At 58.5% G+C, this 14,128-nt stretch overlaps 1 protein-coding gene across 3 annotated transcripts; it reads left to right on the forward strand.

Annotated features, from left to right (window-relative positions):
• The first annotated feature begins 780 nt into the window (after nt 1-780).
• PRRT4 (proline rich transmembrane protein 4) lies at nt 781-11,454 on the forward strand. Of its 3 annotated transcripts, XM_040644045.1 has the most exons (6): nt 781-942; nt 2,230-2,954; nt 3,040-3,144; nt 3,493-3,612; nt 9,100-9,326; nt 9,849-11,454. In XM_040644045.1, the coding sequence occupies exons 2-6, from the start codon at nt 2,303-2,305 to the stop codon at nt 10,911-10,913; spliced, it is 2,169 nt and encodes a 722-aa protein (XP_040499979.1). In that variant the 5' UTR covers nt 781-942; nt 2,230-2,302; the 3' UTR covers nt 10,914-11,454. The 3 variants fall into 3 exon arrangements, with proteins under 3 accessions (XP_040499979.1, XP_040499977.1, XP_040499978.1); XM_040644043.1 differs by having other exon boundaries at nt 9,100-11,454; XM_040644044.1 differs by lacking the exon at nt 781-942 and having other exon boundaries at nt 1,924-2,954; nt 9,100-11,454.
• Nucleotides 11,455-14,128: the final 2,674 nt, after the last annotated feature.

The raw sequence follows: 14,128 nt of genomic DNA on the forward strand, positions 1-14,128 counted from the left end.
TTGCCGTTCCCCTGTGCAGTGTTGCAGGCCCTCCCGTGCAGCAGGACAACTGTTGAAAGCCACCAGGTGGTGGAGAGGGCAGCAGATAGACTGGGTACAAGTCCCTGCCAAGCTGTGTAATCTTGGGCAAAGTCGGTACTTTTCTGAGCCTTCATTTACCTACCTGTGAAATGGGGACACGCAGAGGATTGTGGAGAGGACTAATGAGACATTACACTTCCACTCACGGTGGTCCTTCCCGCCCGGGGTGCCGTCCCGGGGCAGGCTGCCGGGGACGCGCGCGCGTGTGTGCGCAGGCGTGTGGGCGCGTGGGGCTCCGGCCCACGGCTGTTTCTCAGGGAAGGAGGGCGTGTGGATGTGTGTGACCGGCCGCCAGGGTAGTGTGCGGCTGCCGGCGCCGGGCTGCGAGCGAGACGCCCGCACCCGCGGCCGATTGGCAGCGCGGGGTGAATGAGCGCGCGTCGGGGCGCCGGGCACAGAGGCGGCGGCGCGGGGCGCTGCGGTGCGCGCCCGCCTGCCTGCCCGGGTGGGGGGCGGGCCGCGGGTGGGAGGGGGAGGGGAGAGGGAGGGAGGGGCGGGCGTGAGGGAGGCAGGCGGGGAGGGCGGGCGGGCGGTCAGAGCGCGGCTGCCGCGGAGCCCGGCGCGGGCGGCTCTGCCGGGGAGCGGGGCTCGCAGCCAGGAGGCGGCGCCGCGGGGAGGGAGTGCGGGGCGGCGAGCTGGACCGGGCGGGCCGCGGGGGACAGCGCTGCGGGCCAGACCGGGGGCGGCGGGGCGCCGTGGCCGCGGTCGCCGGGACGTGCCGAGGGGGCGTCGGGCGCTCCCGAGAGAACCGGCGAGCCTCGGCGGAGCGTTGTCCAGCTGGGCACCGGGGCCGCCGCGACCTCCGGTTCTCGGGGGACGTGGCAGAGGAGACCCGGCTGCGGGAGGGAGCCGGAGGAGCAGGTCGGCGGGTCCGGGCAGGGGGAGAGAGAGAGCGAGAGCCAGCGAGAGCCAGAGAGAGCGAGAGAGCCTTCGAGGGGTGGGTGGGTGTGTAGGGCGACGAAGGTGTGTGATGTGTCTGTACGGAGTGTGTGAGTGTGTGTGTAGGGGTGTGTGTGCCTCTCTGTGTGACTGTATATACTGTGCGTGTCAGTGAGGGGCGTGCGTGTGTGTGTGAGAGAGAGAGAGAGAGAGAGAGAGAGGAGAGAAAGAGACAGGGGAGGCTGGGAGCTCACAGAGCTTGGGTCTGAACCCGTGTAAGAGGGAGGGGGCTCGGCAGAAGCGGGTGTGTGTGTGTGTACACGTGTGTGTGCAGGGTGTGTGAAGGGTGAGTGGGTGAGTGTGTCACGGGTGCTAGGTGTGGCTGTGTGTGTGTGATGTAAGGGTGCCGGGTGCACGTGTGTCCCTGGCTTACCCTCCCCTTCCCCCACCAGATGTGTGTGCACGGAGGGAGTGTTCAGGGGGGAGGTAGGGCTCCACTGCAGCAGCCCCTTGCCTGGCTTGCCTGCCTGGCCATCTTCCTCAGGAAGCCAGACATGGCCAAGCTGCCCCTCCCCTCCCCCAAATACTTCTAGGGTTAAGGGGAAGGGAGCAGGGCCAAGCCCCAGGAAAGAGGGGAAAGGCTGAAGGGACAGCTTCTGCCAGACCAGGGCACCCTGCTTCTCTGGCCGGAGCCTGGCTGCCTTCTGCTGCTCGGCCAGATCACTGGGCCCTGTGCTTTGCCCCTCCCAGGGCCTTATGTTCCCTGGGGTCTGAGTGAGGGAGAGCGCCAACACCTTAGGTTGGAGCCGAGGTGGGGGTGGGAGCAGGCTGAGACTCCTTGGTGAGGGTTTGCTTCTTCACAGTTGTATCCACAGAAGGGTGCTTGGCACATAGTAGGCCTCAGTAAGTATCTGAGGGTGGGGGGGGAGGAGAGAGAGAAGAGAGGGAGGGGTCTGAGTCTGGGACTCCGAGTCCACCCTCTCAGCTATCAGCAGAAGATGGGGGCAGCTGGTTGCCTTCAGACCCCAGTCCGCAGCTTGAGCAGGTAGGGGAGGGAGGGGTTTAGGGAGAGGGGCTTTAGCTGGAAGAGAAGGGGAACCACAGGAGAATCTGTTCTGGGGCCTGAATGGAGGAAGGAGCTGGCAACTCTCCTTGGGCAGAGCCCTTTGCATCCTGCCCCCACCACGTGCTTCTCGGTGATCAGCAGCCTCTCTCAGGGGGCATCCGATCCCAGGCAGCCAGGGCTCATAGCACCTCTCCTCTCTCCAGGACCTTCAAGCTCAAAAGGTGCTGAAGAACTGAGCCCCCTGCCCGCTGAGGCCACCGGAGGCCAGGTGGGGCCATGGCAGGGCATGGCTGTGTGGGGCTGGGGCTGTTCTGCTGGGTCCTGCTTGCTGTTCCAGTGGGCCCCCAGCCTGCCTTCTCCATCCCAGGTGTCCCTCTCACCACTTTGACCCCACCACCTCAGAGTGAGGCCTCTATGCTGTCTCTCAACCTTGGACTGAACTTCAAATTCCACCTTCGGGGACCTGCTGCCGCTTGGGGGATCTCCGTCACGGAGACCCAGCCACTCTCTCCTGGGCCAAGCCGGGAGCCCGAGGAAGAGGTGGCCAGTGGGCTGAGGACTGATCCCCTTTGGGAACTGCTGGTGGGCTCCCTTGGGAACTCCCCCCCAGAGTGGGGCTCTGCTGAAGGCAGCTCTACTCCCTGGGCCTCCTCCCTGTCTCCAGAGTCCACATCCCCCGTCTCTGGGCCCACTGACCGGCCCACTGCTCCCTATCAGCCCAGGATGGGCACTGTGACCTGGGACACTGCTCTGACAGCCACGGCACCTCCATCCAGTGCTCCCAGGCTCCGCCAGAGTGAACTGGAGCTGAAGTTTGACATGGCGCTGAGAGCAGGTGCAGCCCCCACGCTCGGGCATCGAACGCTGCCCCTGCTGCCCAGCCTACGGGCCAGTCTGGCAGAGATAGCTGGGCGCCTGGGACCCTTTGGTGAGTACCCACCCCGTCTGGAGGAGAGCCCCTGCTGGGCAACCTGGCAGGTAGGAGGAAGCTTCAGCCTGGGCTCCTTTTGCAGGCTTCTTCGGCACTACTCTGTCCCCACTGCGGAACTTCTCAGGCCCAAGCCCTCTAGGCCCAACTCCATCCCCAAGCTCTGCCTCTAGAGTTTCAGATTTTCCAGGTGAGTGTTGATTTCTTTGCAACAGACGCTTAGGGAACACTCCTACGGGCCAGGCACTGTGCGGTGGGCCTAATCCGCACCTCCCTTTCTCTTTTGACTTCGTGTTGCTTCTGCCAGGGCCTGGGACACGGACGACTGCTCCTGTGGGGAAATGCCCTCTTTGCCATACCAAGTCTGGGTTGGTTGTGGTAGCTTAGCTCCCAGCGTACACGTGGCTACGATTCCTGTTCGGTGTACCCTGGCTCCCTTAGCGTAAGCTTTTGGGGAAGGACAGGATTTTCTCCAAAGCCCCAGAGGCCAAGGCCGGCTGGTAGGATGACCCTTGAACCCCGCGTGCTCCCTTTACAGGGTTCTTTGGCACCACTCTCTCCCCGCCCCCATCCCCCCTGGAGAGAAAGCTCCCAAGCTCAGGCCCGTTGGACCCAGCCACTTCCTTAAACTCTGGCACGACGGCAACAGCATCCATAGGTAAGTGTCCTGTTCACTTGAACACGACATGTATTTCACACTTACTACATGCTAGTCACTCATCTGCATTCTGGGACTCTCTTATTTCGTTGTCATCATGACCATCACCACCATTCTCTTCATCCTCACCATGGAGATTTGTCTTAACAGTCTGAGAACAAGCGTTGCTGGGGGCAGTCCCACACAGAGTTAAGTAACGGTCCTCCGGGAGTCTGAGATCCCAGGCAGAGCAGGCTGTAGACAGATGTATCAGCGGCAGACAGATACAGGAACTCCTTCTTGGCTCCCACAGCCTCAGTCCCAACTCCACCCTTCACGCCAGTCTGCCTGGCCTGCCTCTCCACCCCGCACCCCGCCCTGGGGCTCTCGCCTTCGCCTTCTGATCTGACCCGACATGTTGTCAGTTGCGAGCAGAGCTGGGCCCCTCATTGGGAAGACGTTGGAGAGAAGACTTTGAGCGGACACATGCCGGCCTTACTCAAGGAAGCCTTTCAGATTATGGGCCTAGACAAGCTGGTGGTGCGGAGGAAGGAGCAGGGCCTCTGGAACCTTGAGACTTGGTTTGGAATTCCAGTGCGCTTAGTAACTGGCTGGGTGACCTTGGGCGAGTTATTTAACCTCCCCGAGCTGGAATTTTCTCATATATCTGGGGTTTGATAATAGTACCTATCTTGTTATCGTGAAGCTTCCAGAGAATGCAAGCTCCTGGCAGGAGGCTGGGCATGAAGCAGAAGTTTATTAAAGAATAGCTGTTAACCTTGGCTCTTCCGCTCCTGCATCCCAAATTCACTTCCAGATGCTACCTAACACCGCACCCTTGGCCCCAAGATGTGATAGACAACACAGGCCACAGGGCAGAGTGCACACTCAGGGAGAGGCTCTGGTAGGTGAGGCCAAGCGAGCCTCGGAGAGGGACCTCTAGGCCCAGCTTTGTTCTGCAAAGCCTTTAAACTGTTGCTGGGAATTCTCTCAGCCACCGGCCACCGCACTGCACCGTAGCAACCAGCTCAGCAGTGGGAACCGCTGGTTCCGTAGCTTCTTCCAGCTCCAGACTTAACACGGAACCAACTCTAGCTCCCTCCCGAGCAGTCGCTGCACTCCTGGGCATGTGGCTGGGGAGGCTGCTGACCCCTCCCCATTCAGCCCAGTGTGTAGCAGAGGCAGATCTGCTGTGAGGTGGGGGTCAGGCTCTGTGGCCCCCGGGGAAGAATGCTGGCTGGCAGTCTGTCAGCCTTGGTGACAGTGCTGGCCAGGCAGGTTTAATGAGTCTGGACAGTGTCAGAGGAAGCCCAGCTCGCGGTCCCCTTCCCCCTCCTCACTGACGGCTGCAGGAACTCAGCCTCTTCCTGGCTATTTCTCTCAGATAAACCCAGGAGGGCTAGAGGCCTCTTGGCCAGAAGGTCAAGGGCCTTGTTTCAGCCAGCAGCATGTGTAGGGAGTAGGGTCAAGCAGTTAGGGGACAAAAGGAGTCTCTGGGTGTCTCCTCTAGCATCTTTCTAACCTAGGTGTGGTTAAGCTTTGACTCTAGGGCTTCTCTTCTCTTGCATTAGGCTTCCGTCACCGTCACCTAGGGCAGGGCTAGTGTTCAGCCAGTGCCTCCCGGGAGAAGTCGTGCAGGTCATTTACATATTGAAAGACTTTCAACCCAGTTGTTAAGTACCCACCTGCCTTAGTGCCCTGAGTACTCCCCTCCACTCCCTGACCACCCTGGCTGACGTCTATTCTGATTGGCTGCCATCTGGGCCATTTACAGTTGTTAAATATTTCGAAGGTCAGTTACCCTTACAAAGAGGCTCAATCTTCCCTGATCCTAGAGGTGGGGGTGGGGAAGAGGAATGGGGCCAGGCCGCTGAATGGGCTACAACTTCTACTGGGAGAGTGATTTCGCAGCCCTTTGATCTGGGCAGCTGGTAGATAATCAGGCCTGACTTTTCCATAAATCTAGCAGCCCCTCTCCCTGACTCCTCCCCAGCCAGCTGTGACCTCACCAATTACTCACATTGACAACCTATCTCCTTTCTTGCCCCTGAGGTCAAGAGGGGCCACAGGGCCAGAGTGGGACCACCTTGTAAGAGAGGGCTGCTCAGGAGAGGCATCCTAGGAACTCATTATCTTTTGGGCTCTTCTGGGGGAGACTGAGGGCTCCTTCTGGGGAAGCCTCAAGTGGGGAGACAGGGGATGAGGTCAAGTGGATTCTTCCAAGGTAGAAGCTGGGTCTTCTCTGCCTGTCCCCCACCCACAACATGGCTCAGCCCTGGGTACACAGGGCTCCCCCCAGAAAGCAATGCTCCTACCTCAGAACTACCTCCATTGTGAGACCTGAGCTGTGCCTGCACTTTGTCTATTTTCTGGTTTTCATTTTTTTTTTTTTTCTGGCTTCTTAGCCATGTTAAAAATTCGCTCTAGTTGCCGTAGTGCTTGGGGACAGAGGTGAGAGATGGGGTTTCTTGTGGCCCTCGGGTAAGACGTGGAGCTGGAAGAAGGCGAGGTAGAGCCGAGCTCTGAGAGCTGCGCGTGTCTGCTCAGGGAGCAAAGAGGAGGCCACGTGGGGTGGCAGGCTGGCTCAGGCCGTGGCACTCCTGGGCACGGTCCTGTTGCCTTTCTGCAGAGCCCGCCAAAGCTGAGGAAAAGCCAAGCAAACTCATCCGCTTTGCAGAAGAGGGTTGGACAAGAGCATCTGAGGGGACAAAGGAATGAGGTTGATGGAGGGGTGTCAGTATTTGATGCTGCTGATGTCAGCCTGATACCCACCCCTGATCAACAAGCCACCCCAGCTCAATGAACCTCATTGAACTCATGGCTGTGTCTTCATTAGGTGTTCAGGGCTGGTCAGTCCATCCAAATGGTGTTCTTTAAATAGGGTTCACAAAGTGAAGCAATGTGTTGCCTTTCTAAGCAAGTTTACGGTGTGCTGAGAGATGACAGTCTTTTTTTTAAGATTTTATTTTTTATTTGCTATTTTTTAAAAGATTTTATTTATTTATTTGACAGAGAGAGAGAGAGGGAGAGAGAGCACAAGCAGGGTGAGCGGCAGGCAGAGGGTGAAGCAGGCTCCCCGCTGAGCGGAGAGCCCAACGCGGGGCTGGGTCCAGGACCCAAGCTGAAGGCAGATGCCCAACCGACGGAGCCACCCAGGCGCCCTGAGAGACAATAGTCTTTTGTTGGTTAAATCAAGAACTAGTTTGAGGCCAGAAATAGTCATACTCACATGAACACAAACTGTTGATTGATCGGTGATCAACATTAGCCGATTACGCTGATACCAACAACAATCACAGGGCGAATGCTTATTATGCACCAGGCACTCCGAGAGCTTTGGACCCATCGTCCATTTATCCTCCTAACAGCCTTATGCAGTGGGTGCTCTTCCCCTTTCAGACTTGAGGAATGCGATGGAACGGGAAACAGGGCGCGTGCTGCCGTTTGCAGCAGGCAGCGAGCTGTGTATACTTCATTTTTTTGGCTGCTCCCTCTCTGCCCTCCCCAGTTGTCTGATTCTGTCTTCCCCTCCTCCCTTGTTCTCAGGATTGCTGTTTTGCACGTTTCCAGCAGGAAATGGCACGGCCTGGGGGTGGGCATGCACCTGGGGTCCTCCTGTAGTGTACCGCCGAGGCCAGGCGGGAGTGTGGCCAGGCGGTCGGGGCAGGAGTCTGGCTGTCAGGAGACCCTCCCTTCCTCATTCTACATCTGCCTCCTGTGCTCCTCCCCATCCTCACCGGGGTGTCTCCATCCTCCACCACCATCTTTCTCCCTCCACACTTGTTTGCAGCTGCAGTTCTGCTGAGCTTGCTAGGTGGGGTAGGGAGAGGTTCAGCCAGAAGCAGCTTCCTTTGCTGCCTGGCCACGGGAAGAATCCTTGGATCTCTTTCTAACTCTTCTCTTGCTCCAGGAAAGTAAATTAGGGCTCTTACTCCTCATTCTCTTTTACTTGACCCCCCACCCGGCCTTTTAAAAAAGACTTATTTATTTATTTTGGCGGGGGAGAAAGTGGGAGCGAGCATGTGTGGGGAAGACGTAGGGGGAGAGAAAATCTCAAGCAGACTCTCTGCTGAGAACATGACCCAAGCTGAAACCAAGAGTCAGACACCCAACCGACTGAGCCACCCCGGGTGCCCTTTGACTTCTCTTTCCCCAGGGGACGTGGGAAAGGTGTTGGAGCACAGAGTGGAGCCGGGGGTCTAAGTTAGCAAATCCTAGAGCACCTGAGGGGCTCACTCACTAAGATGGCATCTTAACCACTCTACTCTCCCCAGTGGTTCCTTCCTGGGAGTTCAAGGGTAGCCTTCAGACCCAGGGGAGTCGATCTCAATGTCACCTGTAGAGTGAGAACTCAAGGGGCATGTACATTAAGAGCCTTAGACAAATGACTTTGTGAGTGAGTCAGGATGGGGACCATGGCCATAGGTAAGCTAAGGGTTGGGGGTATGGCAGACAGGAAGGCCAGTGAATAGGAAAGGTTCTGTTCTCCTCAGATGCTGGGGACAGGAGTGTCTTACCTCTCCCCCCATGCATGTGTGCACATGTGTGTGTAGGGGCTTTTCCTGAAGAGACAGGGGGAAGAGGGAAGCAGATGAAAAAGGGGGGGGGGAGCTTCTCCTAGCACCAAGGTGGGAGTTGGGAGTCAGGGGTGCAGAATAAAAGAGAAGCAAGCTAGTATTATGCAAAAGCTCTGGAATTGTGAGAAGGGGCTCAGACCGGTGCTCAGATCTGGATTCTAGTGGCAAAGCCCTGCCAATTTGTGAACTTGAACAAGTCACTTTGCCTCTTTGAGGAGCCTCAGTGTCTTCGTTGGACAAATAAGAGGATTCTTTTATTCAACAAATATCTGCTCAGTGTGGGCTCTGAGCCAGGCACCATTTTAGGCACAGAGATTCAGATGTGAGCAGAGCAAACAAAAATCTTTGTTCTTAGGAAGCTTTCTTTCTGGTGGGAGGATTGAACTAGAGGGGCCTTCTCCAGTTCCTTCCAGTTGTAAAATTCTGTGGCTTCTTAAGAAAAACCCTTTTCTAAGGGTGCCTGGTGGCTCAGTTGGTTAAGTGTCTGCCTTCAGCTCAGGTCATGATCCCAGGGTCCTGGGATAGAGCCCCACATTGGGCTCATCAGACTCCCCTAGCCGAGTCTGCTCCTCCCTCTCCCTCTGTCCCTTCCCCCGCTTGTGCTCTCTCTCTCTCTCAAATAAATAAATTCATATATATATATATAATGAAAAACCCTTTTCAGTAGCATCGCACAGTGATAAGGGGAAGTGAACAAAGCAGAGCGCTGAGGGTGGGTTAGGGATGCGGGGAGGGATGAGAGCTGAAACTACTGCTGAGTTTGACAGGGAGGGGAAGGCAAGGGGCAGAGAGATCAGGTGAGTCTCTTACTTAAGGAAGTGTGTCTTAGATATTATGAAGACTCTCTGACTGGCATACAGGCTACTACTGGCTGTGGGGAAGGCAGAGCAAGGCGGCACAATTGCCTCAGACAAATGTTCTTTGCCCACAGACCCCACCACCCGCACGTCTGGCCCAGAGGACTCGTCTCCTGCCAGCCTCGGGAAGCCTTCGGTGGAGCCAGAGTGTGCGGCAGGGTCCTGCAGCGTGGAAGAGCTGCCTGAACCCGACGGGCAGCCTCCTGTGGCTCCGCTGCCCCTCTTCTTCCTGACCCTGGAGGCCAACTGGGCAGAGGCCAGAGCTCGCTGGGGGCTGGCCTGGGAGGCCCACGTATACGGGGTAGGCACGCTCTTCGGCCTGGTGGCCCTGCTGGCGCTGCTGGCCCTGGCGCTCTTGCCCTGGCGCTGCCCGCCCGGCGCTCCCTGCCTGGCGCTGCTGGACCTGCTCCTGCTCTCGGCTGGGACCACGCGGGCCTTCCCGCTCTTCTACGACGCCTATGGGCACCGCGACCGGCTGCCCCCGCTCGCCTGGCTGCTGCTGCAGGATCTTCCGCTGCCCTGCCTGGCCGCCGGCCTGGGCCTGGCATGCCTGCTGCTGGCCCGGCCGCGCCCGCCGCGCTGTCCCGCCGGGCTGGCTGCTCTGCTGCTCCTGGGGCTGGGGCTGGCGGCCGCCGCGGCAGTCGGCAGCGCCGCCCACCGCCCGCTGCGGCCCCTGCGGCTCGCCTCCCGCGGGCTGCACGCCTTCCTCGCCGCGCTCCTTTCCGGGCTCCTGCTGGCGCTGTCCTGCTGGGGGGGACGGCGGCGGCGGGCCGGAGCGCCCCTGGGAGGGTCTGGTTTCAAGGGCGCCACCCCTCTCCCGCAGGCGCGCAGCCCCTTCGCCCCGCGCGACTCCTGGCGGCGCGCGGCCCGCACTGCCCCGGTGGCGGGCACCTTCGGGCTGCTGAGCGGAGCCCTGCAGGGCTACGAGGTGCTGCACGCCTTGGGCTATGGCGGCCAGCCTGGCCTGGAAGGACCCTGGCCCTGGTGGGCCTTCCAGCTAGGCCTGCGCCTGGGCGAGGTGGGCGTCGCGCTCCCGTTGGCGCTGCTGGGCCTCTACCCCGCGCTCAGCAGCCCCCGCGTGCCTCCGCGCTGCTGGGCCAAGCTCTTCCGCTTGTCGCCGGGCCACGCGGCCCCCCTGCTGCCCGGGGGCTGGGTCAGCGGGCCCCCAGACAAGGAGCCCCTGAGGGGCGCCATCGCGCGTGGCGATGCGGAGCTGCTGCAGCTGTGCGCCCTGGCGGGGCCAGGCCCCGACCTCCTGCTCCAGGGAGGCGGCTGCCGGGGCTTCGAAGGCAAGGCGGCCAACCCGGCCCCTTCTCCGGCCTCCTCCCCCTGCAGCGATTACACCGTGGACTTCCGCCCGCCCTCCCCAATCAACCTGCGGCGCAGCATTGAGGAGGCCCTCTGCAGCGAGGCGCTGCTCACGCCCGGCCTTTTCCAGGGCCCTGCCCTCGGGGAAGCCCTGCCTGGGCTCGGCCTCCTCCGCACGACCTCGTTGGGGGCTGGGCCCAATGGGAGGTCTGAGGAGGCCCCTGGCTCGCCTGTGCCCCAGGAGCTCCCCTCTCCTGGGGCCTGGCCGGCGGGCAGCAGCGCCTCTTCCGGCTCACTGTGCGGACTTTCGCGGGACAGCTCGTCCATGCTGCTATGCTCCAGCCCGGACAGGCCCCCACGCTGTCCGCTGGTCTGCGTCCTCAGTCCCCCGCGGCCCTCAGGAAGCAGCCCTAGCCTCCCGGGCTCAGGCTCCTACCAGGCCCTGTCCCCACCCTCCCGGGACTCCCCAGAGCCTCCCCCTGAGCTGCAGGCCGCAGAGGCTTTGCTGCAGGAGCAATTCCTGGCCGCCTGTCGACAGATCGACGAGCTGAGTGTGGGCAGCGACACCATAGACCTGTGAAGAGGTGGCCCCTTGGCTGCCCCAGCCTACGCCCCCTCCTGGCGCCTGCTCTGCCCGAGACCTACACACTGTAACCCTTCCCCAATCCTGCCTGGCTCAGATACCTCTCCCCGCTTCCTTCCCCATCCAGGGGTCCCTGGGTGGGTGGGTCGGTCAGCAGCCAGGCTCTGTTGATTGGGGTTAGTGCCACCCTCTCTGGAGCCCTGGGCGCGGATGCCCTCAGCTGCAAGTCTAGGCTGGCAGGGGTCCCACTTTCCTTGGCATTCACCAGCAATAAAGCCCCAAGGTGCTCCACTCCTGACCACCACTCCCCACTCTGGTGCTGAGTGAGAGGGCTGTCCTCAGAGGACCTCGAGACTGGCTTCAGTCCCCACACCCACCTGTGCCATGCCCAGGAATCCCATTCTTGTGTGATGAGACTCCCTGTCCAACACGTGATCCTTCCCCATAGAAGGGTCCATGGCCCATCACGGAGACTCTACAGCAGTTGGGTGGGAGGTGAGCGCTTTCAGAGTTAATTTATCAATAAAATATTTTCCGAGAAAGGTCTGATCTTTTTGGGAAAGTTTAGATGAGTCAACAGTAGCAGCAGCTTCATCAGAACTGGAAGACAAGCAGGGCTTGGGTGGGGTGGCTTCATCTCACACCCCAGTGACCTTCACTCCTGACTGCAAGAAGCCTCATGCCACAGCTGGGATGAGTGAGGGCCCTGGCAGTGACCCCGTGAAAACCCTCTGACTCTCTGGGAAGTGCCTTGTCAGAGATGAAACAGGCCCTGAGAAGCGAGGTGGGACCTCTACAGTCATTGGTGGAAACGTTTGCATTCCTAGGAGCCTGGCCACAGGCTATGGTGGACAGCTGGCTAGGGACTAGTCAGTCCGTAGTAAAGTCCTTCACGGAAATGTTGATACACATGTCAAGGGCTTGATCACTTTGAGCTGGGATCCCCAGCAACCTCCCTGCCGTGTTCCCAGAGGAATTCACAGAGAACACCACCTGCTCCACTTATCAACAGGGCCTCTTCAAGGCTGGACTTACAACCCCTCTTTCCCTGCACTCATCTCCCATAGGTGCAGATCCCCCCGAAGAAATCCTATCTTCCCCCAAACCTCGGCCCCATCCTCCCCACCAAAGCAGAACTCACAGTGCCGAGACCCAGGCTACGAGGCCCTCTGGAACCTCTCCCTTGTCCGGAGCCTTGGGCTCTTGAGCTCTGTGGTGTGCATTTGTCATTTGGCTAAAATGCAGGAAGTTCAGAGTGGCACTAAAACAGGGTCATAGATTAGGTCTGAAAATGAAATGATGCCAGTGCTTTGGCAGATGTCTTGCCCATCACAGGGAAACTGACAGGGGCACAACATCCTAGGCTTGGAGTGGGAAAACAGGTATAGGAATGGTTTTTCCTCCAGGTCTGCCCATCAAGTCACGGGGGTTGGAGAAGGGAGGCCGGAGAGTCAAGAGGAGAGCAGGCAGGGGGTCGGGAGGAGTGGGCCCTCCCCAGACCAGGTCCATGCACTAGTGGAAGAATTAAAGCACTGCCCTCCTTGCACGTGAAGATCTGTCCTGCCTGAGAGGAGTGTCCAGGGTCTTGGCCCTCAGAAGGAGGAAGAGTCAGTGATGTTTGGGGAGAGTGAGGGTCATGGCAGGGAACTCGATGAGACAGGCACCACCGAGGAATGGAACTAGAGCGGTTTTTGACTCTGTCTCCTCCATCACCTGGCTCAGCTTGGCTCAGAAATTCTTGCTGCATCGTCACTCTGGGCTGAGGCCCAAGGAACTGCCAGCCTCCTAATTATAGGCATTTCTCACTGGTGTCGTAGTGGCTGTAGCGGACCCAGCATCAGAGCTGCTTTGTATCATGGAAGGGGTGTTTGCTGCTCGGAAAAATTGCTCTTTTTCTTCTCCACCAACCCTTCCATCTGCTTCTGCTCACACCCAACTCCTCTTGGCCACCTCTTCCTCGCCCTAATGCTTGCCAGCCGGCTCATTCACTCTCCCCACCCGGGTTCATGCACACAGGCTCCAACGGAGAAGTCCAAGCCCCACATACCCCGAGTCAGTCGGTCGGTCTGTCTTTCTGTTCCTCATCCACACACCCACACACAAACTCCTTTTCTGTCCGGAAGCTGTGAATGGGACTGATGAGATGGGGACGACGAGGAGGAATACAGCTCAGTGTTCACCAGCTCCAACACTTCTTTCGTTTTCCTCAGCAAGGATTACCTCAGCCCTTTGGCTTTATAAAGAGGCCAAGACTTTGGTGAGACAACCCTTCCCTTTTGTCCCACGCCCCAGCACTTACCCAAAGCAGGTTTCCCAGAGGAGCCCAGGTAGACCCTAATGCATACACGCTTCAGTTCCTGTTCTTAGTACCGCAGGGGACTGAGAGACAAACTCATTCATTCATTCATTCATTCATTCATTCATTCATTCTCTTTAAAACATTTTATTATGCTTACAATATACTAGCTGCTGAGGGGAGAGAGGTGAATGAGGTGGACATCAGCCCTGAACTTATGAAGTTGAAGGTCTTTGGGGGAAGGCAGACATTGAAGAACTAATCATATAGGGGCACCCAGCTGGCTCAGTCAGTAGAACCTGGGACTCCTGATGTTGGGGTTGTAAGTTCGAGTCCCACGTTGGGTGTAGAGATTACTTAAAAATAAAATCTTAAAAAAAAAAAAGGAATGAATCATATAAATAATTACAATAGCACTAACTACAGCTGTGAGAAGCTAAGCACAAGAAGTAAGTGGTATAATAAGGTTTGGCTTGCAAGGGGAAGTGGAACCAGAGGGATGGGGCCTGGGAGAGGCTGGCTGGGAGACAGCACAGCCCAGGCCTGTCTTCCTTCCTTCCCGGGCTCCCTGCACAGTGATGGATGAGGCAGAAGCCAACAGTTTATTTCCCCTGGAAGCCACGTTGCTGATGCGGTGCAGGGCACCACAACTCCCGCTGGGGAGGCAGGTCTGAATCTCTGGAAGTGCAGAAAGGGTCAGCAGCATTGTTATCCACCACCAGGGGCACAGCTCTCCTCCGCATTGTGGGTGGCTGCTGCCCCCTGATGGGCATGGCACACAGTTTTGTTTTGTTCTTTAAGGAAGGTCTAAGCGAGAAGTATTTTAAACAGCATTGTAGGGGCATCCCAAAGGGGTGTTGGAAGAGCCTTCTTAGGGTTCTTTTCCCTGTGTACACGGCAGCCAGCACTGGGAAGC

Source organism: Ursus maritimus, unplaced genomic scaffold (assembly GCF_017311325.1).
Source record: "Ursus maritimus isolate PB19 unplaced genomic scaffold, ASM1731132v1 scaffold_3, whole genome shotgun sequence".
Lineage (NCBI taxonomy): Eukaryota > Metazoa > Chordata > Mammalia > Carnivora > Ursidae > Ursus > Ursus maritimus.

What these genes read in the sequence shown, in the direction of transcription:
- PRRT4 (XM_040644043.1), top strand. Translation starts at nt 2,303, where the DNA reads ATGGCAGGGCATGGCTGTGTGGGGCTGGGGCTGTTCTGCTGGGTCCTG. An exon ending in TGGGCGCCTGGGACCCTTTG is followed by an intron (nt 2,955 to 3,039) that starts GTGAGTACCCAC and finishes CTCCTTTTGCAG; the next exon opens with GCTTCTTCGGCACTACTCTG. An exon ending in GACGGCAACAGCATCCATAG is followed by an intron (nt 3,613 to 9,099) that starts GTAAGTGTCCTG and finishes CTTTGCCCACAG; the next exon opens with ACCCCACCACCCGCACGTCT.